At 40.9% G+C, this 25570-nt stretch overlaps 1 protein-coding gene across 2 annotated transcripts in view; it reads right to left on the bottom strand.

The window, feature by feature from the left end:
- The window catches only part of PITRM1 (pitrilysin metallopeptidase 1), a 28697-nt gene extending 3609 nt beyond the window's left edge, over window positions 1–25088 (bottom strand). The window contains exons 1-24 of one of the 2 annotated variants that reach the window (XM_056338538.1): window positions 24951–25088; window positions 24470–24572; window positions 23565–23671; window positions 22444–22595; window positions 21897–22011; window positions 21648–21744; window positions 21105–21265; window positions 19724–19850; window positions 19305–19393; window positions 18626–18754; window positions 16786–16899; window positions 16255–16351; window positions 11529–11663; window positions 9375–9513; window positions 8164–8280; window positions 6958–7090; window positions 6151–6271; window positions 5285–5361; window positions 4800–4965; window positions 4575–4675; window positions 3501–3621; window positions 2629–2700; window positions 1190–1302; window positions 552–677 (exon numbers count right to left, since the gene is read on the bottom strand). In XM_056338538.1, the coding sequence (XP_056194513.1) occupies window positions 552–677; window positions 1190–1302; window positions 2629–2700; window positions 3501–3621; window positions 4575–4675; window positions 4800–4965; window positions 5285–5361; window positions 6151–6271; window positions 6958–7090; window positions 8164–8280; window positions 9375–9513; window positions 11529–11663; window positions 16255–16351; window positions 16786–16899; window positions 18626–18754; window positions 19305–19393; window positions 19724–19850; window positions 21105–21265; window positions 21648–21744; window positions 21897–22011; window positions 22444–22595; window positions 23565–23671; window positions 24470–24572; window positions 24951–24997 (2759 nt within the window). In that variant the 5' untranslated portion in view covers window positions 24998–25088. Of the gene's footprint in view, window positions 1–551; window positions 678–1189; window positions 1303–2628; window positions 2701–3500; window positions 3622–4574; window positions 4676–4799; window positions 4966–5284; window positions 5362–6150; window positions 6272–6957; window positions 7091–8163; window positions 8281–9374; window positions 9514–11528; window positions 11664–16254; window positions 16352–16785; window positions 16900–18625; window positions 18755–19304; window positions 19394–19723; window positions 19851–21104; window positions 21266–21647; window positions 21745–21896; window positions 22012–22443; window positions 22596–23564; window positions 23672–24469; window positions 24573–24933 lie in introns of both variants that reach the window. The other variant, XM_056338539.1, reaches the window with a different exon arrangement.
- Between the last annotated feature and the right edge of the window lie 482 nt (window positions 25089–25570).

The raw sequence follows: 25570 nt of genomic DNA, 5'->3' as shown, positions 1-25570 counted from the left end.
AAGGTAACTGTTCTGGGCTGGCAAAAAAAAAAAAAAAAAAAAGAGGAAAAGAAAAGGAGAAAGCAGTTCTAGCTCATCACCAGCAATGCCTTCTGCTGAATCTCTGATGATTCCAGCCAGTCAAAGGAAGCTGCACATTTTCAAACTCAGGACCTTAGGGAACATCATTCTACTTCCTGGTCTCAAATTTAGGTCTTGAATTCCCTTTTTTAGGGCCTCCTCAACCCAGTAAGAAACAAGCGAAAGCCAGTTTTACATAAATCTGGTACTAAGACATTACACATCTAAGTACAGAGATACAATGGTTGCTACCAGCAGAAATAAGTTAGGCTTTCCCAAGGACACAAACCAGAGAAAGCAAGGAGGGGTTTATAATATGCCCTAAGCAACTACTCTTAACATCATCAGCACTGAACCACTTTCTTGTCATTTCATTCTTTTGGTATCACTTCATCTTGAAAGAGAGCTACAACTAATCAAAAATACAACACACACAAGTGCACTCAGTGGTCCCCACAGACAGGAACAGGAAGGAACTAACCCGCTGTTACCTGTAGGAGTAGAAAGTGAATACGCCGTTGTGGCTAAGTTTAGCACCTCCGCCATAAGCCCCTCCTTTCTCTCTGATTTCTCGATGTAGGAATTTAGCTGTCATCAACCGTGCAAGAATTCGAAGGCTGGAATCAGAGAAATATCAACAGTGAAGATGTTACGTGAATTGGTCAACAGTAATACTCTGAACTTCCTCTAAAGTTCACAAAGATCCCTATTTGCAGTGCATTGCTGCTTGTAATCTACAACAGTAACAATACTCAAAACGTAGTAATAGCTAAATAATACGACACCATTTTAAGTGGCACTGCTTTGGAACATTCCTTGACTACTTTCACTGATTTCACTGTGATGAAATAGGAGAGCAGCCTCCTAACCTTTGTAACATGCGAAAGGATTGTCAACTCAGACACATCCAAGTAGGCAGGACTGTTTATTTGGAAGTTAAGGGACAGCAGCCCCTCGTTACTTGATCTCATCATTTACTAAAACAGGGCGTTTCTAGACCTAGCCATGCAGAAGTTGCTCTGTAAAGATTTTGTGGCAAGCGCACTGCAAGGCACGTTCTATTGACATTCCATTTTCTGTGCTCCACCTAACCCCTACGCAGAAGCTCCCTGCTGGTTCTGCTACCCACCTTGCATAGTCTGCAGCTGTGTAGGGAACTGTTCGAATGCATTCCCCAATATAGTTCACTGGGAAGGGCAGTACAAAATGGGTCTTCATCTGGCATGGTTTGAAAGTAGGATCCTAAGAGAAAAACACATTACTGTCACAGTAGCAGAGATGAGACAATTTATCCGTTTGGTAACTGTGGCTTTTTTGAGAACTATGACATTCTGCCAAACATACAGACACAGACATGCTAAACACACTACCTGACCTACACTGCAACCAGTGACGTTTCACTTGTGCCCGTATCAGCAGTCCAGTACACAGAACTGCCCTGGGAAACTAAAGTACATGGACACTGTACATTGGCTATACATCCTTGCACACAGCTTCTCAACTGTGCAGACCTTGTATTACTACCAGAGAGCTGGTAATAATGCTTCCCCTGCCACGCCTTTACTTTGACCGAAACAAGTGTTCCTAACTCTCCACTTCTATGTCCACATTAGTACATGGTGACATCACATTTTAATCCATTTACTCAATTTTACATACTGGGAAGAGGTTCAGAAACTGAGATCCACAACAAATGCAAGCCATTTATGAACACTGGCAGCTATATGAACTTCTGCACAAACACCCCCTGCAATAAACTCAATTCCTCCTTACAACCCCACCTCCACCTCTTCATGTCTCCAGGCCTCACAGCACTCGCTTCTTTGCCTCTTTCACACATGCACATACTTGTATATGTGTGCTTACTTAAGCATGAGCAGAGCCTTACACATCTCCAGCAGCTTTTATGACGCTGTTTCAATACTCCCAAGCCTTTCTTCACTTCAGAGACCCATTCCCAAGCCCCTCACACAACTCTGGCTAGTTGGGCCAAGCATAGCAACGTATACATGTTGGTCAGCAACAAAACCGTGAGCTGAGCTTTCCCTGCCTTCTTCTCAAAGTAGAGCTCAGGGTATGTTAATCTGTTTTCTCTCCTGTAGCCAAACGCAGATTTTCATTTTTACTGAATTGTCACCAATGCTCTTCTGCCAGGTGTCACTCACATTCAGAATCATTTAGGGAGAAGAGGAAGGAAAGGAAGGAACTAACTAGAAGTGACCACACACGAGCCCGGTTCTGAAAGAAACCAGGTTTACAAATAAAACAAGTATCACTTACAAGAGATGGCACAAGTGAGTATTTGCCTGTACGTACAGATGGTGGAGTCACCTAAATGATATTCATTCCAGAACCAAAGGGAAGATAACAAAAAGGATGACATCAAAGGATTAAGAAGTTTGATGGGTAGTTTAAGGAAACAATCCAGTCAGAGGGTGGATCTGAAGGGCACAGCACATTTCAGTGGTGTGCTTCTAACTAATAAAAGAATCTCTAACAGCTTAAGATGGACCATTAGTACCCGTAAGAGCTCTGTAACACCAGTATTCCCAACAATACTGTACTTACATTCACTAATTTCCTTGTGATCTGCAAACCAGTAAGCGCTTCATTTCCCACAGGTCTGACTTCTGAAGATTTCTACAAGAGACCCAGCTCTCATATTAAAAGATGACTTAACAATTTAGACCAAGAATACTACAAGTGCAACCCCAGCCACTCAAACCTCTTCGAAACTATCATCAGACTGTGTCTTCACAAACCTAAGCAAGCTACTTGATTACTTATTTATATTTGAATTTCTAAGCAAACGCCAAATAAATTTCCTTTCAAGAGTAATTTGGCACTGAAAGACGACAAGACAGAGATTAAATCAGGCCGAGAAAGTTTCAGACTATCATTTCCCGCATGGATAGGAAACTGGGAGCTTATGCCAGTCTCATCAGAAATTAGGACGAATCTTCGTATTGACAGAGCGGATCTTTTGGCAACTCTATTGAATGAAGCACATTTTATGCCAAATGTCCTGAACACCCAGATAACAAGACAAATTTCTACACAACTGAGGAACTGCACATCATGCACCATTTCCTCTTGGCCAACATTTCAAGTAAAGCTCAGCTAAAAAAGAAATTACAGTTTCATGTGACAAAGAACAGAAGAATTTCTTTTTCCACATCCCACAACAAAAGCAGTAACCTCAGGGTAAGGCTTGACACCTGATCCACAGGATTGCTATTGCCCGTTTTATTGAGGTGAAGACAGCCTCTGTGGCAAAACACATTGCAGCATATCACAGAGCTGCCTCTTGCAAATTTCTTCAGATATCTTTGTATGGGCACAGTACCAGAGTTCAACGATCTCCTGATTACACAGTGGTTTTTACAAGAGGTAAGTCAACTGTATTTGATGCCCTAGTCACAAATGAAGTAATGTCTTACCTCAATCACATGGGGACGAACAGGTTTTCTCTCTTTTTTACTTCTAGCTATACCCTTTATAAATTTCTCTACTTCTTTAGAGGCTTCTGGTATCTGATGAGGTGTTGCATTCACTGAACATCTGTTAAAAACACATATCAAGTTTTTAAGTATGGTTTTGCGATTTTGGACAGTCCTTTATAATTTGCACCACTTTGTGCTCCTAAACATTTCCTACTCAATCATCAAAATGTTACATCTGCGGTCACTGATAATCACTATCACAGAAAAAAGCAAAATACTCATAAATCAGCATTTGATGTGCAATTAAAAAAAAAAGTCACAGTCCAATTGTGGGGTTTTTTTGCTTGCCCAAGAACACATTTGGACTTTTTAGCAGCAGCTGTCAAACTATTCCTGTGCACAGGACAGGACGACATCAGTTTTGCGAAATACAAGTGTCTCACAAAGAAACTAACGCCCTCGGTATTCTCTCTTCACAGGCAGACTTATCTGTATGGTTCAAAACCATGGTATTTCCATAATTTCATTCATCACTTCATGCTTTGCAAAACAAAACTTTGCAACTTATGTCACTCCAAATGGACTTATTTTTGGAACTAATGTGTCTGATATTAAACACCTTAAAGTGCCCTCTTATTTTTTCCAATATATTCGTAAAGCAGATTTCAGAATGCCACTGTTTTCCTTTTAGGAGAAAAAAAATCCAAACTAAAATGTATTCTACTGTTACAAAACAACAGAACAGTATTTGTCCAATGGGCACCTTGAAGGAAAAAAAAAAGAAAATGACAGAATTTTGAGTATTTCTGTAAAATCGCCCAGGCCATTTACACACTTGTGGTACCAGTTACATACGAAATTTGCCGTAAGTTTCTCATACCTATTAAAATTGAACAAAATAAGCCATAGCTACAACTCTGTAAGCAAGGAGGATTTAAAGTAGTAACATTTTTCCACAGCTCTTCATTGCACAAAACCCCAGTACTCCATGAAGTGCACTGAGAAATGCAGATCCACAGGCCATGGCCTCTATTTAACCTAATGCCCTTTTTCTTTTTAGCTGGAACACACCTGATGTTGTCACTATTTAATAAATACTTCTTAATGCGTGGTAGTTTGCGTAGTATTGGTTTAATATCAGACATTTCTGCTATCCTCTTCATCAGCTTCACCTGTGTGGGAAGGGAAGGCAGAAAGATGACAGATTAAGCCAACAGAAAGAATTAGCGAAAACAAGCACTGTCATTCTCAAGTCAAGGATTTCGGCCTTGCTGAAGGATGCCATCAACTTTTTACCTGATCCATCCCACTGAACATTTCTTGCAGTTCTCCAGAAGGTGTAAGGTTTTTGCTGGCTCTAATAGAGGCATATAAATGCCCACAATCTGGAATCCCGTTTGACAGCTCCTGGGCAGTCTTCTTAACCAGCACCCTGAAATGCTCTTCCTCCTCAAACTGGGGGCTGAAAAATAGCAGTATCAGCTTGCTAAGTCTCATGCAAAAGCACACCAATGGAATTTATAATAACGAATCATTCATCACCCCAAGTTCAACAAAGAGCTTTTAAACTGTCAGCTCTCCATTTAATCCACTATACAGTCATGCAAATGATGGAATACTCAGGTTTAGCAACTGAGAACGACTAAAAACAGTTATAAAAAGAAATCCAAAAGTACAACCTCTAAGAAGAGAATGGTTGGGGGGAGAGGGAAAAAGAAAATAAAAAGAGAACCCTAAAATACATGCAAAAACATGAACAAAAGAAAACCAATGTACTGTACTTGTTAAATATTTCACTCCATAAATGCATCATGTCTGGCAGATTTCTATCCAAGCACAGAGATGAAAAGAGCACACCCTGAAGAAAAAAATAAAAACAAAACAGAAAAAAAAAGGCTTCACACAAGACAACCAAAGCAATGGCCTAAGAAACGTACAATAACTTTCATGAAAGTGATGCAATGATGCCAACCCAATGTTACAAATCACAAAACCAGTTTAATGCAGGCTGTGCTACTAAACTCAGAGCAGACATGAAACGTGACTGTTCTTCACACAAAGTAAGCCTGTCAGTTCCTCCTTAACAGAAACAAAAATTCTTATTTTTCACATCAAGTACAAATAAAACCGCTCTAAGGGTGCACCTTTCTGCAAAGGAGTCCTCTAATTCAACTCCAGGATCCATGGGGAGCAGAACACAGCAGCAAACCCCCAGGTTAGTCTAAGAATAAACCTCAAGAAACATTGCTAGGACTGTTATGCCCAATACTGACACCTAACGATCTTGTAAACATGCCATGTATCTGAACCACAGCAATCTCTGTGTATAAAACTAAACCATTCTGTCCTCTACCCTCTGCTTCCAAACCTTTTTACAGCACCCACAAATATGGTGACAGATGCTAGTGAAGCACTGCCTTAAAACAGACAACCACATCAAGCACAATCCACATCAAGCAGTCCCCTTAAGATGAAATACTAGATTAATTCAAATGTCAAAATTCTATCTTACACAAAAAGGCACGAGTCCTTTTATACAATACATTCTCAATACACATTAGGTGATCCTCTGCTTGGGAGCCGACTGACCCTTAACTATAAAGCTGTTATTGCAAGTGGAACATCTTGAACTTTATGATTAATCTACCTGTTCATACACATCCAGGTGTGAATCATCTGGAATGATATGTGGGCTGACTGACATCCCACCTGTTTTGAGTTCTATTTTCTGGGCTTGTTCTCTGTAATCAAGGGCTCCACATCCCATCCTGTGAAAAACAAGAGAGATTTATTTCCATTTTCAGTGGATGCCAAAACCAGGATCCATATGGCAATACTAATCTAGTAACTAAACAACTTGGAGCGTTATCAAGCAAACATAGTATTTCACATCTTATAAAAGCTTCACACCAAACTTCTCCATTGAAACGTCCTGTTAAGTCAAAATGGTGTATTAAAAAGTGTGCCTGTGTACAGGCTTGCTACCAACACCCACATGGAACTACATTAATAACATCACATAAGCTGTTAACACTAATAAAAAAAACCAGATTCCTCCCAGCCCAGGTTACTTGTTCTGGTCTGTGCCACTCTCTCCTATGATGGGGCCAGGGTTTCTGCAACTCGCATGGTGAAATTAGACCAAAAACCTATCCAAGTGAAAACCTTAACTTCTGCTAGGGTATTTTTAATTTTTATGACTTTTCCAATCTGCTCAGGAAATACTTGTGTTGATGCTGAGGAGCAAGGCAATGCAGAGATTGACAGAGAAGGGGAAAGGAGTTGGCAACTCCGTAGGGAACAGGGAAGACCACTGTTTCTGCAGGACACCAACTTAACAGCATTTCCCTTGTATAATAAGAACAGATGCTGAAATTATTAAAAGCAAGACTGTTTCAGTAAGCTTTTTGCTTACAGCCTGTTGCTTCAGCTTCTAAGAAAGTAAACCTCTCACTTTGTAATGACATTGCAGAAGAGTGGCACGTATGGTTTGAGCTCCTCGGGAAGCGTGTTCAAGCTGGAAACAGCTCTGAAATAAACCACTCCGTTGGTCGGCTGAGCACAGAACTGCACAGGAATTTCATCAGCTAGGGATGAAAAAAAGACAAAAGCAAAGAACAACCAACAGCTTCCTACTATAAACACATAAGAGCAAAACAATTTCTTACAAGATCTTCCCATCAAGAGTTATTTTCTGTTGACACTTCAGAGCTACTTCTTGTTTAAGCTGCACTGAATGCTGGACTGAAGGGGTTTTACTCTGCCTGTCCATGGTAAGGCAAAGGATACCTGGACAATCTGAAGACAGAACTCTGTTGAGAGAGGTCACATTTCAGAGGTAATACCCAAATAAAGGAATGGCAATTTGTTTCTAAACAAGTGAAGACGTTTTTCTCCCTTATTTTTTGCCTTCACCACCTCAAAAGCTGGGGAAAGCAGGTTCTTGCACTGTACATTCTCTCTAAGCTAAGGCATTAGAATATACACATTAGAATTTTCATAAACCCAGGTCACTTTAGCATCAAAACTACACAGTACTTGATACCTGCTGGCAATTTTGGGTGGGAAGTGTCCATTAGAAACATATTACAGAGTAGTATTACCCGCAAGATTTTGGCAGAACTGTAACAAAACTGAGATCTACAATTTCCTGTCTCCTATCAGTCCATGGGGTAGCCCCTGCCAAAGCAGGGAGAAACTTGGACTGAAGTTATGAAGAATGATATAGATTTCTTTTTCCCCCCATGTCTCCTGTATGTCATATTCTGTAAAAAACAGGTAGGGAGGGAAAGCAGTAAGGAAGGCTCGCTGCACAAGCTGCCAATAGTGCTGCACCCTGGTAAGTCTTTGGAAAGTGGGGAGATTGCTCAAGAGCAGTGGGGCATGCCCCGAGAGACCCCTCTGACTGTCAGACCCCGGGAAGGCAGGCGGCTGGCTGGAGCTGAGCACAGCCCTGCATTGCCCCTCGGAGGCGACGGCAAGAAGCTCCGGCAGATCGGGTGCAAACTGCCTGCTGCAGAGGTAGCGGACTGAGGGAAAGGACCAGAAACAGTAAGTACATATGCTTTGCAAAGAGCAAAAAGAGCAACAGCTGGGCACGCAGCTCGGTAATAATCCAGTAGTGCTGCTCTTCTGAGGACAAAATAGTGGTTACACCAACCTGCGAGTGTGGTCTCCAGCACAGTGAATGGGATTTTAGGCTCAATGTCGGACACTTTTAGAGCGGGGAGACAAGAGGTATCCTGAGGTTTGCTTTGAAGAGCGATTAATTCCAAACCTAGTAAGGAGAGCAGAATACCACTTCGTCATTTTCAGCTTTTAGTGTAAGTGCATTCAAAACCCACTGAGGTGATGCAGACACAAAAAAGCAAGAGTTTGAAGTTTAGAATTTTCTATCAACAATTCTTTCAAATACTTTACTGAAACAAATTCTGCAGATCATCACATCGCAACACTTTGTAAATTCTCTTTCCAATCGCCCCTTCACATCCTGTTTACAGCAACATTCAATTTAAACCCCGAAGAACTGACACCTGTCAGGCCATCCTCTCACCCAGCTCTGCGAACACCAACCCAGGCAACCCAGACCTTGCAGGTAAGAACATCTTTCTAAGCCATTCCCCCCAGTTCTTACCCCAGTGCTCTGTCAGTAACTCATGCAGATAAATTGTGTTTTAATTTTATATTTCAGCCTTTCAGATTCTAGCTGGTCACCTCTAGTACTCTAATTTACTTTCATTACTAGAAAGCCTCATCCGATCTTCTGCTCCCCTATCCCCCACCTAGTACCAAAGCTTTAGAAGATTAACACCGCTTTTTTGGAGGATTTCTGTGACTAGATCACTGTTTTCATAAAATCAAGTGACTGCCCTGGGTTTCCAAGTTTAAGTTATTGCCCAGAGTAAGTTAAACAACGTTATTTTTAGAGTTGGCTTTTTAAGCAGAAAAGGTAAGAAATAAAATCACAAAATGTAAGTTTTATAGGAATATGAGGCAGACCTCATCTGCTCAAAAATAAACGGCTTCAAGGTAACTAGTGGGATTCATCTTGTACTTAGTGCAAGTTAACATGGAAAAGAATAAGCAGATCAATATTTTGAAACAATTTCCTTTCTTCTGCCCAACTGGAGATGTTGATCACTGTATTTTTGAGTGCTAAAACTAATGGAATACACCAATCGCACATTGTAGTGTAAATACTGCACCACGTAGACCCGTAACACATACACAAACTTCCCACAAAAATCATCCCTTTCAGATCAAGTGCTGGAGAGTGCCTGAGAATTTAAGATATTCTATACAGCATCAGCTAAAAAATTGGCTATGCTTTTAAGCTGCTACCCCCTAAAAAATATGAAAAAGCATGTTAACCTTTTTCGAAGATTTCGGTTTTTTCTTCTTCAGAAAGAGCATTGACCTTTTTTGCCAGCTTTTCTGCTTCCATTTTTGCTTGTTTTTCATGGTAGTCCTCCTCTGGACTCATTGACAGAGTCAATCTATGTGGATTATCCTGCAGAAATATATCCCAAAACAAAGGATTATTAATTTTGAGGGCAACTGCCTCCTGTTTCACCTCAGATTATTGCTTCATCGACAGCAGATAAAAACAGTCTGCACCACTTGGCTTGCGTATTATCAAAAGTATCACAAACAGGTGATATGAACTCTTCACACAGAATAGTCTGCTGCAAGGGTGGGGAAGAGAGACAGCTTACCACAAGAACAAGCATGGACAACCTTCTGTGTAATTTTAGTATAGAGTCAGAGTCCCTCAACAACACACAGTACTCATTAGTTTAATTACATCAGGGTTAAACAACTGTACATAAAGCTACAGAGCAGCACACCACACGTTTTATCTGGAGAACGTTCTAAGATGGGGAATCTGGTTAAATCCAGAAGGGTTTCATTAAACACCTCTTTCAACCTGCCCAAGCATGAGTGCAGAGAGATCCCATATGATGCAAAATGTGCATGCCTTATCCTGCTCAGAAATACTTTGCATCAGTCTTGCTGCCAGAGAACTCCATGCCTTATGCAAGTGTCACAACCGCTGTTGAATTTCTCTTTGTTTATACCAGACTATGCAATTTTAATAACAAAATTACTCAAGCAGCTTCCATTTTGTATAATAATGAGAGGCCAGTCAAAAGATAGTGACCTCAAAAGCTGCCCATTTCAAAGCAGGAGTCAAACAGCAACATCTGTCACTGACAGACACTGCCAATAATTTGGGACAATGTAAACTCATAAAACAGAATTGGATTGTCTCCCCCGTGCTTATGCGGAAAGACTACAGAAACCTGACTGACTACAGAGTTTAGAGGGGAATGCAGAATTAACCAGACATATTCAAATCGACAGGATGAACAGCATTCTCTGCCTCACTCCTTGTCTTCCTGCTTTATTAAACTCCAAGCACAATGTACAACAGCGCATAATTTTGTGAAACAAGAACATTCAGCTATTCTCATTACTTCCTACTGAGTCATGTTTTTGCCTTAGCCCCCTCACCAGAACTGCATAGTAAAGAACATTTTAACATTTTCAAAAATACTGCACCTGTATTTCTTCCCTACAAAAGCTAAAACTGTAACAGCTCCCTACTACTTCCAGACATTAATAATGCCTTTAGGAAAACAGATTTCAATTGATGCCACTGTCTCTTGTTGCCTTAGAGTATATGAGAACCAGCATGTACTCACTATTAAATCATGCTGGCCGTTACCTGTAACGGATATGCCCTCCAAAACAACTTGAACAATCTGACTGAAAAAAAACCCCACCACACAAAACCAAAAAGCCAAAACCCCACCACCACCCTCCCACCCCTCAAAAAAAAAAAAAACAACCCCAAAAAAAAAACCAAAACAAAAACAACCACCCACCCCTATTTCTGCACTACCACTGGATTTTTTCTTTCTGACATTAACTAATTCAGGGCTTCAGAACTATTCACTGTTATAATGCCTCTACTGTTTCTATGTCTTCACCAACTCCAGTAGTATGTATGGACAATAAAGTAAGAAAAAGAGCAGAAAGCAATTGGCACTGACAGCAAAATTCAGACAGCAGTTCAGAGAACATGAGGAGCACCAGAACAATCTTACTTATAACCAAAGTCTTTTCAAGGAAAAACAGATACATCTTGCTATGCCAACACATAACTAGGTCTCCAATTCCCTCTTCACAGCCCAGCTTCTTATTAGGAGATACCCATGTGCCCTTCTACATCATCAGCATACAGCATTACTGAACTACCACAGCTCAGTAAAACATTAGTGTTTTATCAGTGTTCTAGTATGTATGTTTCCAAATGTCCAACCAGACCATTTTTTCTGTTTTGAAAAGTTCTCACTTCAATCATTCAAAATTCATGTGCCACATTCAGAAGTGCTGCTGTTCATCTACACCTAAAAATAAGCAGTATGGTTATTAAAAAAAAAATATCCTCGGTTTAATTTTCAATACAAGATTGTGATTTAAAAATTAATACTGAAGATATTTTTCCATAAGTTTGCCTACCTTAAAATATGTTTTAACTTTTTCCTGAAGAAATGTGGGATTTTCTTTAAGGCACTGCTTGAACCGAGAGACTTTATCTGCAATCTGCAGAAGCTCCACTGGATCCCCATCTTGATTCCAGCAGGAGGCTATATACTGAAAGGGAAAAAATAATTAGGTAAGTAGGACAATCCGTGTGCATTTCTATAACTGACATCTATGTTCCAAAACCACATTATCATTTATATTTGAATTGCAGACATATAATGAGTAGTTCTAACATATTTGACAGGGAAAAAAACAGCTGAAATCTTTGTTCAGATTCAAAGGACTATTCCATCATCATCTGTCCCTTGTTCTCTCCATTCTCTCCTCTAATTTTATCACACCAAACCACCTATTTTATTTAATAGGTGTGTATCTGTAGTCTGGAAATCCTGTAATATTCTTTCTTCCCTCCCATTTAAAATAAATTAATTTTTCAGCCCAAGAAAGAAGGAAAAAGGAAACAGACAGCAGAGGCAAAGTAGTCTCAAAATAAATATTACAGTCCACCAGTTTATTTTATCGGTCAGATGAAATGATTTATAAAGAAGTAACTCAAACATGTAACACAGAAGGGACTTCAGAGAAAGAAGATACTAAATAACGAGAAATATCCTCAGGATATTTCTTTTAGAAGGATATGTATTGTAGTTTTATTCTCTACTTTGAGACTATTGTTTGGTCAAGTTGCTATTGGAAGTTCTTCAAATACACCACAGGGCAAGATATCAAAACCTTCTCCATTTCTACTCTGTGTGAACGGGGAAAAAACAAAGCAAAGCAAAATAAAAATCCCAAGAACTAGAAAAGAAAAGGCTTTTAAAAGCATAGAGAAAACAAATGCATTGGAACTGTCAAAACCACCTTCCTTTTTCTTACCTCTTTAATTACAAGCAGGTATCACAAGACTTCCAGACTTTTTCAGTAGTATCGATTATTATCTATTCTGTGGAAATTCACTAATGTGTTTTAAAGAATAATACTGTTTCAAAACCTGCTCGCATTAATTCTCTTGAATAAGCCTCCTTATTTGAGGCTTCTGTGGGGTCATTACAACAACTCAGTGCTGGTTCTCAGTAAGCAACCTAGAAGTTTAACTGTCTGTGAGTGTCATCCAAATGCTTCTTGAACACTAACAGGCTTGGGGCCATGACCACTTCCCCTTGGTGTCATGGTTTAACCCCAGCCAGCAGCTCACCCCCCACAGCCACTTGCTCGCTCCCCTCACAGCAGGATGGGAGGGAGAACTGGCAAAAGTGAGAACACTCATGGGCTGAGATAAAAGACAGTTTAATAGGTAAGAAAAAAAGCTGTGCACAAGAAAAGCAAAACAAGGAATTCATTCACCGCTTCCCATGGGCAGGCAGGTGCTCAGCCATCCCCAGGACAGCCGGGCTCCTTCATGCGTAACGGTGACTTGGGAAGACAAATGCCATCACCCCAAACATCCCCCGCCCCTCCTTCTTCTTCCCCAACTTTATACGGTGAGCATGATGCCATATGGTATGGAACACCCCTTTGGTCAGGTGGGGTCAGCTGTCCTGGCTGTGTACCCCCGCAACTCCTTGTACCACCACCCCCAGCCTCCTCACTGGTAGGGAGGGGTAACAGGCAAAAAAGGCCATGATGCCATGTAAGCCCTGCTCAGCAGAAACTAAACCGTCCCTGTGTTATCAGCACTGTTTTCACCACAAATACAAAACACAGCCCCATACTAGCTACTGTGAAAAGATTTAACCCTATCCCATCCAAAACCAGTACATTTGGGGAGCTTGTTCCAGCGCTTGACCACCGCCTCCATTAAGAACTTTTTCCTAATATCGTATCTGTACTTCCCTGATGCGGCTTGAAGCCATTTCCTCATGTCTTATTACTGGACACCAGACAGAAGAGACCAGTACCTCCTGCTCTGCTCTCCATCATGAGGGAGTTGTAGACAGCAGTGAGGTCACTCCTCCATCTCCTCTCTTCTAAACTGAACAAACCTAGTATCCTCAGCAGCTCCTCACAAGACAAGCCCTCCAGTCCTTTCAGCATCTTTGCTGTCCTCCTTTGGACATGTTCTAATATTTTCATGTCCTTATATTATGGAGCCTAAAACTGCACACAGTACTCAAGGTGAGGCTGCACCTATGCTGAGCACAGTGGGACAGTCATTGCTTTTGACCAGTTAGCTATACTGTCCTTGATGCACCCCAGGGCACGGTTGGCCTTTTTTAGCTTTATGTGACTCATACAGAACTTACCACCAATGAAAACCCCCAGATCCCTCTAATCGTAGAATCATAGAGTAGTATGGGTTGGAAGGGACCTTTAAAAGGTCACCTAGTCCAACGTCCCTGCAAAGAGCAGGGTCAACTTTAACTAGAGTTAAAGTCAGAGCCCCATCCAACCTGACCCTGAATGTTTCCAGGCCCTTCCTGCAGGGCTGCACTCCAGCCTCATCCTCCAGTCTATATGTACATCCAGGATTATACCATCCCTGGTATATCCACATTTGTCCTTACTGAATTTCATACAGTTTGTGATTGCCCAGCACTCCAGTCAATCAAGATCTCTCTTTACTTCAAGGGAATCGACAGCTCCTCCTAATTTAGTATCATCAGGAAATATACTTAAGTGTGCACTCAACTCCTGTATCCAGGTCGTCGACAAAAACATTGAAGAGAACTGGCCCAAAATTTGAGCCCTGGGGAACACCACTTGTGACTGGCCACCAGCTAGATGTTACCCCATTTAGTAAAACTCTTTAAGCTCCACTCTGCAGTCAATGGTTCACCTATTGTACTGTGTTTTAAATAAATGCATCACACAGGAAAGTCCTTCTAATTGTAAAGCTAGCACAGCACTGGAACACAGCATGGAAGTTAGAGAATCCTTACCACATGACATCTAAAGTTCCACAGGTTGTCATCTGCGAGAACCAACAAGGCTTCACAAAAGGCAAATTGTACCTCACTATTCTGGTAGCATTCCACAATGGACTGACTGCATTGTTGAGTAAAGGAAGAGAAACTGATGTCATCTATCTTGACTCCTGTAAGACCTTTGACAGAGTCCCACACAACATCCTAAATTGGACAGATATGGGATTGACGGATGGACTGTTTGATGGATAAGCAACTGGCTGGATGGCCACATGCAAACAGTTAAATTCAGTGGCTGAACATCCAAATGGTCATCTGTAATAAGTGGTGTCTGTCCCTCAGGTGTCTCTATTAGGAACAATACTGTTCCGTATGTTTATTAATGACATAAACTGTGGAATTGAGTCCATGCTTGGCAAGTTTGCAGTTGACAACAAGCTGAGCAATGCAGTAGATACACCTGAGGGAAGGGATGGCATTCAGAGGGACCCTGACAGGCTTGAGGAATAAACCCACATGAACCTCATGAAGTTCAACAAGGCCAAGTGTGAAGTCCTGCACCCGGCCTGGGGCAATCACCAGTAATCAGCACAAGCTGGGTGACGAAGGGTTGGAACTGGATGATCTTTAAAGGTCCCTTCCAATCCAAACCATTCTATGGTTCTACAGTTACTTTAATTATAACTAGGCCCCTTTCAGGCCCTTTTCAAGGTCAACTTCTAAAACATGAACTCAGGGAAATGAACTGAAATATAACCCTTCTCTATGGGAGCATTAACAGCAAATGCTGCAGGACTTGTCTTTAAAAGCAAGAATTGTTTAAGAGTTTTCTGTTCTAGAATTAAGTCCTAACAGCTGAATCAACCTCAAGACTTAAAAAATGTTGAAAGATAAAGTATATGCACAACTGTTTCATCACAGAGTTACTCACACAATCTGAAGACATGCTAGAAAGTTTTGGCTATCAAAGTCAGTCCTGTTTTGTCAGATCCTACTATGAAACATGACAGGCAATTAAATTTCCACAATTTGTCTGTTTCACTGTATGGCAATTCGATTTGAAACAGCTCTTGGTTGTGCTCTCCCATTTACAAGTCTCATGTTAAGCCAGGACCCTGCTTCTTTACCTAACCTTGCATGCCAAAGGATTTAACTCTTGTCCATGCTGAAGAAGATACGACACTTGAGAGAAGAAAGCACAAGAGCTGCTGATCAACCGCAAAGAAGAAAAAACCACAGAGGACACCAGAGAATCAGTGGCAGCAGGAGGCCCCAGTTTCCAAACTGATTGTAAATACTGCAGCTAACTTGTTCCTGAATTTATGGTGACTGGCCAATTTCTCAAAGACACTACATTCTGCTGTGGAATGCATTTTCTGTAATAGTTCCGTATCAAAATTTCGATACAGCTTTTGTATCAAAATTTGAGGCCAAGAATTTAATTATGCACAATCTTCACTTACAGATCTTGAAATTAAATTACAGCAGTACCACCAGTAGTAAATTCCATAGAAAAATATAGTCCTTTTAAAAATACATAGGCATCTAGCCAAAATATACAGTCCCAAGAGCCAGCATGGCATGTCTCTTGCAGAAGTAATCAGTGCTACTGCAATCAAAGCTACCATTCAGTCAAAGACAACAGGCTTACTGCCTAATTAAGTCATACAGTGTGGAGCTCAGCAACAGTTTGAAGGCTACCAAAAAGAAGGAAGAAAGATGTACATGAAATATCAAATGCCTACAAAATGACCCCATGTTTCGTAAAGACGCAGACATGGCTTTCTTATCCATTCCTAAAAAAACACCACACATGGGCACACATACAGACTTACAGATGTCAGGGCAAGTCCAAAACTCGTAGACTGATGCTTCAGCTGGATTTCAATTTTGTGAAGTAGAGCTTCAATCCTATCTTCCTCAAATCCTTTCCTTTGGGAAGGGGTGATGAGAGAAGGAAATCATATCTATTAACACTAATCAATTTAAGTGAAGTTATGAAAATGAATTAAAACATTTATAAAGGAAGCATTAAAACACAATGTCTTCCACACTGAATTAAAACTGAGATGAAATAATCTTACCATGCTGTGTCATTTAGTGAAACTCTACTAATAGCATTAAACTCCTGAAGGTTACACTGATGAATAAACTACAATAAAGGAAGCAGCAGACAAGTTTTAAGAGTACTGAACAATATTACTACTTCTTTAGCGCATTTATTTTTATAAAACTAAATTTTTAGGGCATGTTATTATATATGCTTGTATTATTATATGCCTATATATTATTATATTACTAATATCTAATTGTAGAAGACTGTATGAAAGAACTAACAGTATTCTCAAAAATTTAGTATTACTCACTCAATAACTTCATCAATTGTTCTAGCAATTATCTGTTTCACAGTATCAATATCTCCTTCAGCAATACCCTGCAGACCCACACTGAAATAAGCTTCTCTTGTTGAGCCATTAAACCTAGAATAAAACATAGTCAACTCAGTGACAAGTACCAGAATTTCAGCATCAAAACTGCCAGGAAAGGCAGAAGAAGGGGAAAAAACACCTGTCACTTCCACACACACACACGGGATTTTAAAAGCTAGACAGAAAAAAAGAATAATTACCAAAGAGGCAAGAAATGGAACTTAAAAGCATTTTTTTGTTCACTTTCAGTATTAGTAGCCACTGTTAAGAAAACATATGGCATATAATATTAGAGAAAGAACAACAGTTAGAGAAGAAAAGCTAGTCTCTTCTATTCATCTTCTCATTCACCTGTAAGTACTTTCAGGTAAAGAATTCTCTCTCTCTCTCTTTTTTTTTTTTTTTTTTTTTTTTAAGGTGAACATTTTAGCCACCTGTAATGCCAAACGCATACATTCTACTTAAGCAGGTGAGTGGAATGGTACTTTTAAGTTTGCACTTTTAAAGCAGTATTTGTAAAGTAAGTGGTGAAGGTGAAACGTTCTATGTTTGTTGCAATTAGTTTCAATGGTACTTAAAGGTAATGTTGTCCATGTGATCAGGCAGAGTTAATCACAAGAACTCATCTTTAGAGAGACAAATTGACACGTGCAGAAATACGGAACACTTAGCAGTTCAAAACAAAGCCAACAAACAAAAAACAACTGGTGCTCATCAACTCTAAACATCCATTATTTCATACTAAAAATCATAGAAGGAATTAAATAGCAGACTCAAGTGTTGAATTCTGGAATACTGATCTCTGGATTCAAACCTCTTTTTCTAAATCAATTCATCAGCAGAGTCACTAAGGTAAATTTGGTTCAATTACCAAATTGAATCACCACTTCAGTGTCTAAAGACAGGTTTCTACTGCCGTGCTCTGTAATATTAAGTTGTCTACATGACACAGGATTTGCAGGAAGCCCATGACTTCACCTAGAAACAGTTCAAGCTAGGCAGATAAAGACATTAAAGCCATAGTTGAGTGTATTAAGGTTTCCCACTCAAACATCTGACACAGTCAGTGCAGACAACAGCATGATTTTTGTCATCCTCAAGTCTAAAAATCAGTCAGATGAATCATGCCCTGAAAGCATTTTTTCTTTCTGCTGACAAGAAAGGCAAACTATGATGAGCAGCTGAGCCTGCACTTAGGTGAAGACAATCCACCCACCCTTAGTCTGCAGTGCAAAATGAGCTCAGAAGACTGGCTGCAAGAGCTACAGCTTGAAAAAGTAGGTGTTGGCAGAAATACCCTTTTGTACCAAGATGATGGCAAATTAATGGCACCTAACTGTGCAAAAGTACATTTGTGCCAAAGCCACCTACTACTAAATCACAGAATTGACGGAAAAAAGCAAAGATAGAGTACAGAGAAGGGCTAGCAAACTCTCCTGAGTAATACTAAACGGCCAAGACGAAAACCTCAAGTAAATTAGGACACTGATGCCATACCATGTTTTTATCTACCCATTTTTCTTGTTCATAAGCTTTAAACAGTACAACTTTGTTTGAACTAACATAGCTTCTGACAGATTATTTTGACAAGCCAAAAATTACACTGAAGAATGCTTTACAGTTCATCAGTAGAAACTCTTTAAAAATGTTTTAAGATTAAAGTAAGATTATTCTGGCATAAGTTGCCTGTATGAGAGATGACTTCACCCATCTTAATAGTAATTTGTAACTTTTTTAATATTGCTTACATTGATGAAATGTAAACTGCGACACTTACCCAACATCAGGAGAAAAATCTGTACCAACACCAGACTCAATTAAAGCCTTGTAAAAAGGAGAATTCGGCCCATCAACCAACAGTGAAGACAACAGGCTTAGTGTGAAGGTTTCAAAAGTATCTGTAATACTGAACAAAAATTAATAGTTCTTAAAAACCATCAAGCCAGAAATATGTGACACCCAGCATCGCTGAGAATTACTTCTACAAAACACTGTAGAAGGAGCAAAGGTGAAAGGACTGTCAGTTAGGAACACTGCACCAAACAGTGAACTAGGAGAGTTCTGCATCTTTCACTTGTTATAACTAGCAGTAAAGCAAGTTAAATTGAGCTGCAAGGGTTGACAAAATTAGGAGTAGGACACAGGAAAAGCTTGCACATGGCAGGGAATTGAAACACAGGAAGCCAGTGTTCCCAGAAGTCTAACCCACTGAACAGTTCTGTAAGATAATAGCTGGTTTTTCTTACATCTAGCTGCTACAGAAAAAGACAGCAAAAATTCTGCTTAGTAATTAAACTTTCCTTTACTAAAGCAGGGTTTGTCTAGCTTTCCCATGGTATTAATCGCCTTAAAGATGACATTTATAAAGAGGGACTGGTGGACACGCAATATGCCTGCATCTTGCTTAAAGTTCTAAAATAAGCCTTTAATTCAGAATTTAATTTTGATATACTTACTCTGTCAACAAGTAGCTGACACTGACAGTCGTCTGTTTGGAAGGATCGGCAGCAAATGAGTCTAAGCCACATGTTACACTGTGTTCTCTCTGTAAAGTATAACAGATTTGATACAGACTGAACTTGAGCAAAAGTCACAACTAAAAAATGACTCCTGCATCTTCATAGTATCTTCCTTTCAAAGATTTCAAGTGATTTTACAGATACTCATGAGTAAGTTCAATATTCATGAGTAAACGCACAAACACACTTCTAAATAAAAAAAAGGAACTCCAGCAAGCTAGGCTAAAATATTACCCAGTCATTCAGTTTTTGCAATTCCAAGACTGGATGTGCACTGTTTCTTTCTGTTTGTTTCATTTTAAGTATTTTTTTTGGGGGGGTGGTGTGTGTGTGTGTTCTGGGTTTTTTTAACTTACAGGCTTTTCCCAGAGTTTCTGTTTCGGGATGTCAGTATTTGGTTCAATTCTTTCAAATTTTATCAATGCTTCCTCATGTATTTGCTTCAAATGTTGCTCCAGTGGAAAATTACCGTAAGTGAAAAATCTGTATTTCAAATGAAAGATTGGGATTAAGCATCAGATTGTCAGAAATTTACAGTAACAGCTTTTATTATATTCTGAATTTCATGTGTTTCCAGTAATTCAGTTATATCTAGAATAGAATGTGCTTTGTAAGGCCCCTAGGTTAAAGACCCACCAGTTTGCCATATACAAAGAACTCTGGAAAAATGTGGAATTTTACAGCTTCTGTTTTATGCTTCAGAGGTCACAAAAAGCTAGAATTTGTTTAGTTGCAGTAACATACAATGTTCCAAGAAAAAAATATTAGTAATTGAAGCCAGAATCCCAGTGCTCTAAAGTTTCAGAAGGCAAAATTCTTACACTCGTCACAGATAATGTATAAAATATGATGATCCATTTGTCTTAACTGATCTGTAAAACATGGCTGGGTTCTGTGGGTCGGTCTACCAAGTACATTCCTGTATATACAAGAAACGCTGCTGACTTCCGCTGGATTAAATATGAGCATAGGGTATGTCTCCGGTAAATCGTATTTCCCAATTAAAATCTAAACACAGGTGCAGAAGAATACTTGGGATGACTGGAAAAACAACGGATGGTAAATTCACTATCATGACGCAAACTGATGTTCCCTAAGTGAATTAATCAGATGAACCATAAAACTGGTACAAAAGAAACAATGATACTATGGATTTCCCTCCATACCACCTTCAAATTGACTTTTAGCTTAAATACCTTATTAGTACCAACAGAATTAGTATCTGACCTAAATGAGTATCCATTATTTAGAACTTGATACAGCAATGTGTGATTCAGGAGCAGATGAATAAGTTAAAAAAAAGTCACAAATTAATTGCTAATCTGTTGACTTCAAGGAGGATAGGAACCCCTAGACTCATCTATGCTACTCGTATCATAACTCCCTAACGTTATTGCCAAATAGTTATTAGTATGTGGTTTGGGGGAAATTGAACATGAGTTCAAGGTAAAATATCTGTAAACATAAAATCCCCAAAACAAAGCCTCATAATCAAGCAGGCAGATGCACTCTAGAAAAATCAGCCACTTCTCTTTCCTGCCTCCAATTCGCCTTTCATTACCCTTCCTAGAGCAAATTCCTTGCTTCAACGATGTCCTAGCTGCTGCAGGGCAGAGGTTATCTAAGTTGCTGGCCTTGTGAATGGCAACACTGTACTGCTGGTTTTCCCCTCAAAAAATATAAAAAGGGTGCTAATACACTATTTAACCTAGAAAGTTAGTCATCAATTTCAGATACCTGGAATTGCTTGGATGATAATGTGTGGCATGGAACTGTTTAAGCTGCTCCCATGTAAGATCAGGAATACATAATGGATCTCCACCAGATACTACACCGTAAGTGTGATCAGGAAGGATTTTATTCTGTAGGTGCTGTGCATATACCCTCTCATTATCTGTCTTAAGAGGAAAACACCACATTTCAGTAAGTCATCAAAACAGTTTAAAAATAAAAAGTGTTCAATAATAAGACCTCAGAGCTCACTCCTCCTCACATAAGCTTTTGTCACATACTGTACACATCCCACATACTATAATAAAACTATGTTATGTCAATTTAAAAGAAAATTCTACAATAAAATCCATTAACAAGGTGCTTTCTTCTATGTAACAAACTTTTTTGAAGGGCTAACTTTAAGACTAACCATGTAACAGATTGCTGCCTTATCGAGGGCTTAAATTCCACAACAGAGGAATGGAAAACTCTGGTGCCATTGATAATCTGAAACTTAAGCCACTTCCCCATGTATAAGATCTTAAACCAAACATTCACAAAACTTACAAATGCCCCTTTCATTTCATTAAACACAATTCCTTTGAAGACTAGAGGTGTCTGAGGATCAGCTGGGTTCTCGTGTTCTAACCTCCAACCTTCTTGCCTGAAAAAATTAATAACAGGAAGTGTTGGGAATGTGAAGGGTTTGGGTTTGTTTTGGGTTTTGGTTTTTGGTTTTTTTTTTTTGGGGGGGGGGGGGGGGGTATTTTTATTTCACTTAAGGTTTGCGCACATTTCAAGCTGTCCACATCTTACCAGAAATCTAGTTGCCGCAAACATGGAAAGAAAGCAGCATCCAAGTACACTGACAGGAGATTCTGAAAATCCTTGGAATTTTGTGTTGAAAATGGATAGAGTGTGTAATCACTAGCTGCATATAAATAAACATAAAAAGACTATAATTTCAGAAACTCTAAGATGCAATTTGCCTTCATTCATTTTTAATTTCTCATCCATATAAATAACTGGAAAAGAAGAAACTTACTAAATGAAATATATTTCTGCTGAGAAATACACAGAAGTTTAACACTGAAATTATTTTACCATGAAAACTTTGCTTTTGCCATGTATATATACAAATAATTAAATGTATTGTATACTACAAAGATCCAACTCTACTGGGACTTTGTAACTGCCAAATAAACAGGATTTATTTTGTTGCCTTGTTAGTTTTTTTAATATCTCACATTATTCACACTTAATAACAATGGCTCTCTAAAGGGAAATTAAGGAGGGCTGACAAACAGCTCTACTGCAGTAAAACCTCATGCATTTTAAGCAGTATTATGTACTTTGGGCTCACCTGTGAATGCATTCATAAAGGTGGACAGCGACCTGTTTAACATTTTAAAGAATGGATCTCTGCAAGGGTACTTTTGAGAACCACATAACGCAGTGTGCTCGAGAATATGTGGGACCCCAGTGCTGTCCATTGGAGTGGTTCGGAATTGTATACTGGAAGACAGAGAGCACAGACAGGAACACAGTTGTTTGTGATAAGTCCACCCACCTCCTATCTGCAGCTGCGATTCATGAGAACATTATCACTGTCTAGTAACCAACAGGACAAACAGCACAATGCAGAGTTACTGAGTTCTTAAAACGCCTGAGTGCTCAGCCACCCCTTTCAGAGGGTGTACAACCTCTGCACTTGTAATTCTGGAGATGGTACAGAAGCTTTCAGCACATAAAAAAAAAATAATGTGTTTAGTTATCTATAAGGTTAAAAATGTCAATAAACCCCACCAAGTTCATGGAAGGTTACAGAAAAAAACTGGTTTACATCTTGCAACTATAAGGCAGTTTATCAGGAAGTGCACTTTTCAGCTCACCAATACAGAAGAGAAGATAATAAATTTGGAACAGTTTAATGGAGAGACATAAAGATGGCTGGAGCCATGCTCCACAAAAAGAGGCTGAGGAAAATGGGTTAATTTTGCCTGGAGAAGGAAAGGCATGAGGGGACTCAATAGGTGCCTTCTAATACCTAGAAGGAGGTTATGATGAAGGCAGATTCTTTGCATAGATATGCATGATGGAAGGACAAGAGGCACTGTTCATAAACTGAAGCAAGGAGGGGTTCAACTGGATATTAAAGAAAAAGACATCCCACCAAATGGACACTAGGAACAAGCTGCCCAGAAGGTTGCATAATCTCTGTCTTTGGAAGTTTTCAAGGCCCACCTGGATAAATGTCTAAGGAACTCCACCTGCATTAAGTGCTGACCCTGTCTGGAGCACCAGACAGAACAACAGACCTCATCACATCTGTTCCAACCTGAAAATCTCTGAGGCAGTCCCACAAACCAAGTACTGTCCTCTTTGTTATCACAGAAAAAAATGCAGTTATGAAGCTGGATTACAGTTTAGAAACCACAATATGATGCTGAGATGGAACGTGCTATACATACATTAATGTTTTACCTGAATAGATTATTGGAGTCCTCCCGAGCCACATGTAAATACCTGGCTCCTGTACTGTCATGACTAAGCTTCACCGCAGTCAGGAACAGCTCAGGAACAGCTGTCACCTGCATTGGAATAAAACAGTTGTATTACAGAGTTACTGCAACTAAGTCAACTAAAATCATGGATGGTATTGCAATGATCAGTTTGTTGATCCTGTATATAATATGCATCAATAGTATTAAATTAATTCTTTGTTCCTATGATTTGTGGGGTGAAAAAAATCAAAAAAAATGTATGCAAATGGAAAATAACCAATACACTACAATGCAAGAATACAACTATATTCTTCTGGTACAGATATTAAAACCCAAACAATTTGATTAGAAATACAAAGAAAAGGTATATATTCAAATGGCAATGTTTAGGGCAGACAGAAAAAAATAATAATCAAGAAACCCACTTTCGCCACTCTCTTTCACTAGCAATCACTTTTTGCAAGTTACCTTTACTCTCTGCTTCTGCTTTTTTCTTTAAAAAAGTGAAAAGAAACGTAAGCTCTTAACAAAGGCATTAAAAGCAGCTTAGGAGATTAAATATTACTTGAATGTATTTCATGAAACAGCACAGAGTGAAGTTCAGTTGTCTGCCAGGACTTTTAGAAGACCAAACCAAATATTCAGCATCTGCAGAGACACAGAGACGCCGGGGGAGTGTGATCTGTTCTAGGAGGCTGAGCTCCCTACAGGAACATGCGTTAACGTTACCTAAAGGATTCTGGTTGCAGAGATAACCGCAAGCACCTACTGCATCAATTTTTAACTGGCCACCCAAAGCGCCTTTGCAAGTACGTGGTGTGCGGACTCCTGGGACAATTTCTCGGTACGGACACAGGCGAAACGCAGGCGAAGGGCGCCGCTTACCTGCTTTACAGTGAACCCGTGGATGTGCTCGCCTGCCCGGTACTGCAGGGCCCGTTCGTTAGCGGGAACGCTCTTCCACCTCCGCAACTTCTGATTCAGAGACCTGAGAGAACACGGCGCTTCAGCACCAACGCGCTCGCACCCGCCGCGCCGCAACCGCGTCCCTCACCCCGCCGCGGAGGGAGGGAGGCGGGAGGCGGCCGGGGGGCACGCAACCGCCGGCCCCTGCGCGAAGCTGCCCCCGGGAGCGGGCCCCCAGCGCCGCCGGGGGCACGGCACGCCGGTCCCCGGCATTCGGCAGAGCGCCAAGGGGCCGGCTGCAGCGCGGAGCCCGCCCAGGCCCGCGGCGGGGACCGGGGCCGCGGCAGGCCGGCCTTCCCCCCCGCGGAGCGCCAGCAGAGGGGCCGGGCGGGGCAGGGAAGGGAGACCTGGCGGGGCCCCCCAGCCCGTTCCGCGAAGCTCACCCCCACCCGGTCCTCACCGGCCGCGGCCCAGCAGCCCGCCCGCCGCCCGGTAGCGGCTCCACATGGCTCAGCGCCTCTGCCACGGGACGGGCCGCACAGCGGGAGCGGCGCAGGCGCCGCGGCCCCCGCCCGCATTGGCGGCGGCGGGAGGCTCCGCCCGCCCCGCCCGCGGCCCGCCCCGCGCTGCGGCGGCCGCGCTGGGGAGCGGGGTTACGCCGGGAGCCGCCTGCGCGGGTTCGGCTCTCGGCAGGGAGAGGTCGTGGGGCCGGTGGGTGTGCAACCCCAAAACATCGGCCTTTCTGGGGAGGATCGCCCTTCGGGGGGGCGCTTGGAAAGGCGTTTGCCTCCAGAGGAAGTTCTCAGGAGAATCAAAAGCCGCGTTGGTTGTAAAAGGAGTAGAGCCTATGGTTTGCTTTCCCAAAGTAAAAAAACCCAGCACCTCAACACCAGACATAAATGTTTCAACTCTCCTTGCCCACATCTTGCCAATGCATCTTAATATTTTTCTACAAGGATTCTGTGAGGAAAATGGGCAAAGTAAATAGACCTAAGAGGGAAACGGCCAGGCTGCAGTGCTGCGGGCCTGCCCTGCGAGCGGAGCCCCCGGGCTGCACAGGGCCTGGCGCAGGGACGGGCG

Source organism: Falco biarmicus, chromosome 4 (genome assembly GCF_023638135.1).
Source record: "Falco biarmicus isolate bFalBia1 chromosome 4, bFalBia1.pri, whole genome shotgun sequence".
NCBI lineage: Eukaryota > Metazoa > Chordata > Aves > Falconiformes > Falconidae > Falco > Falco biarmicus.
This window is presented reverse-complemented; position numbering and strand designations above follow the sequence as displayed.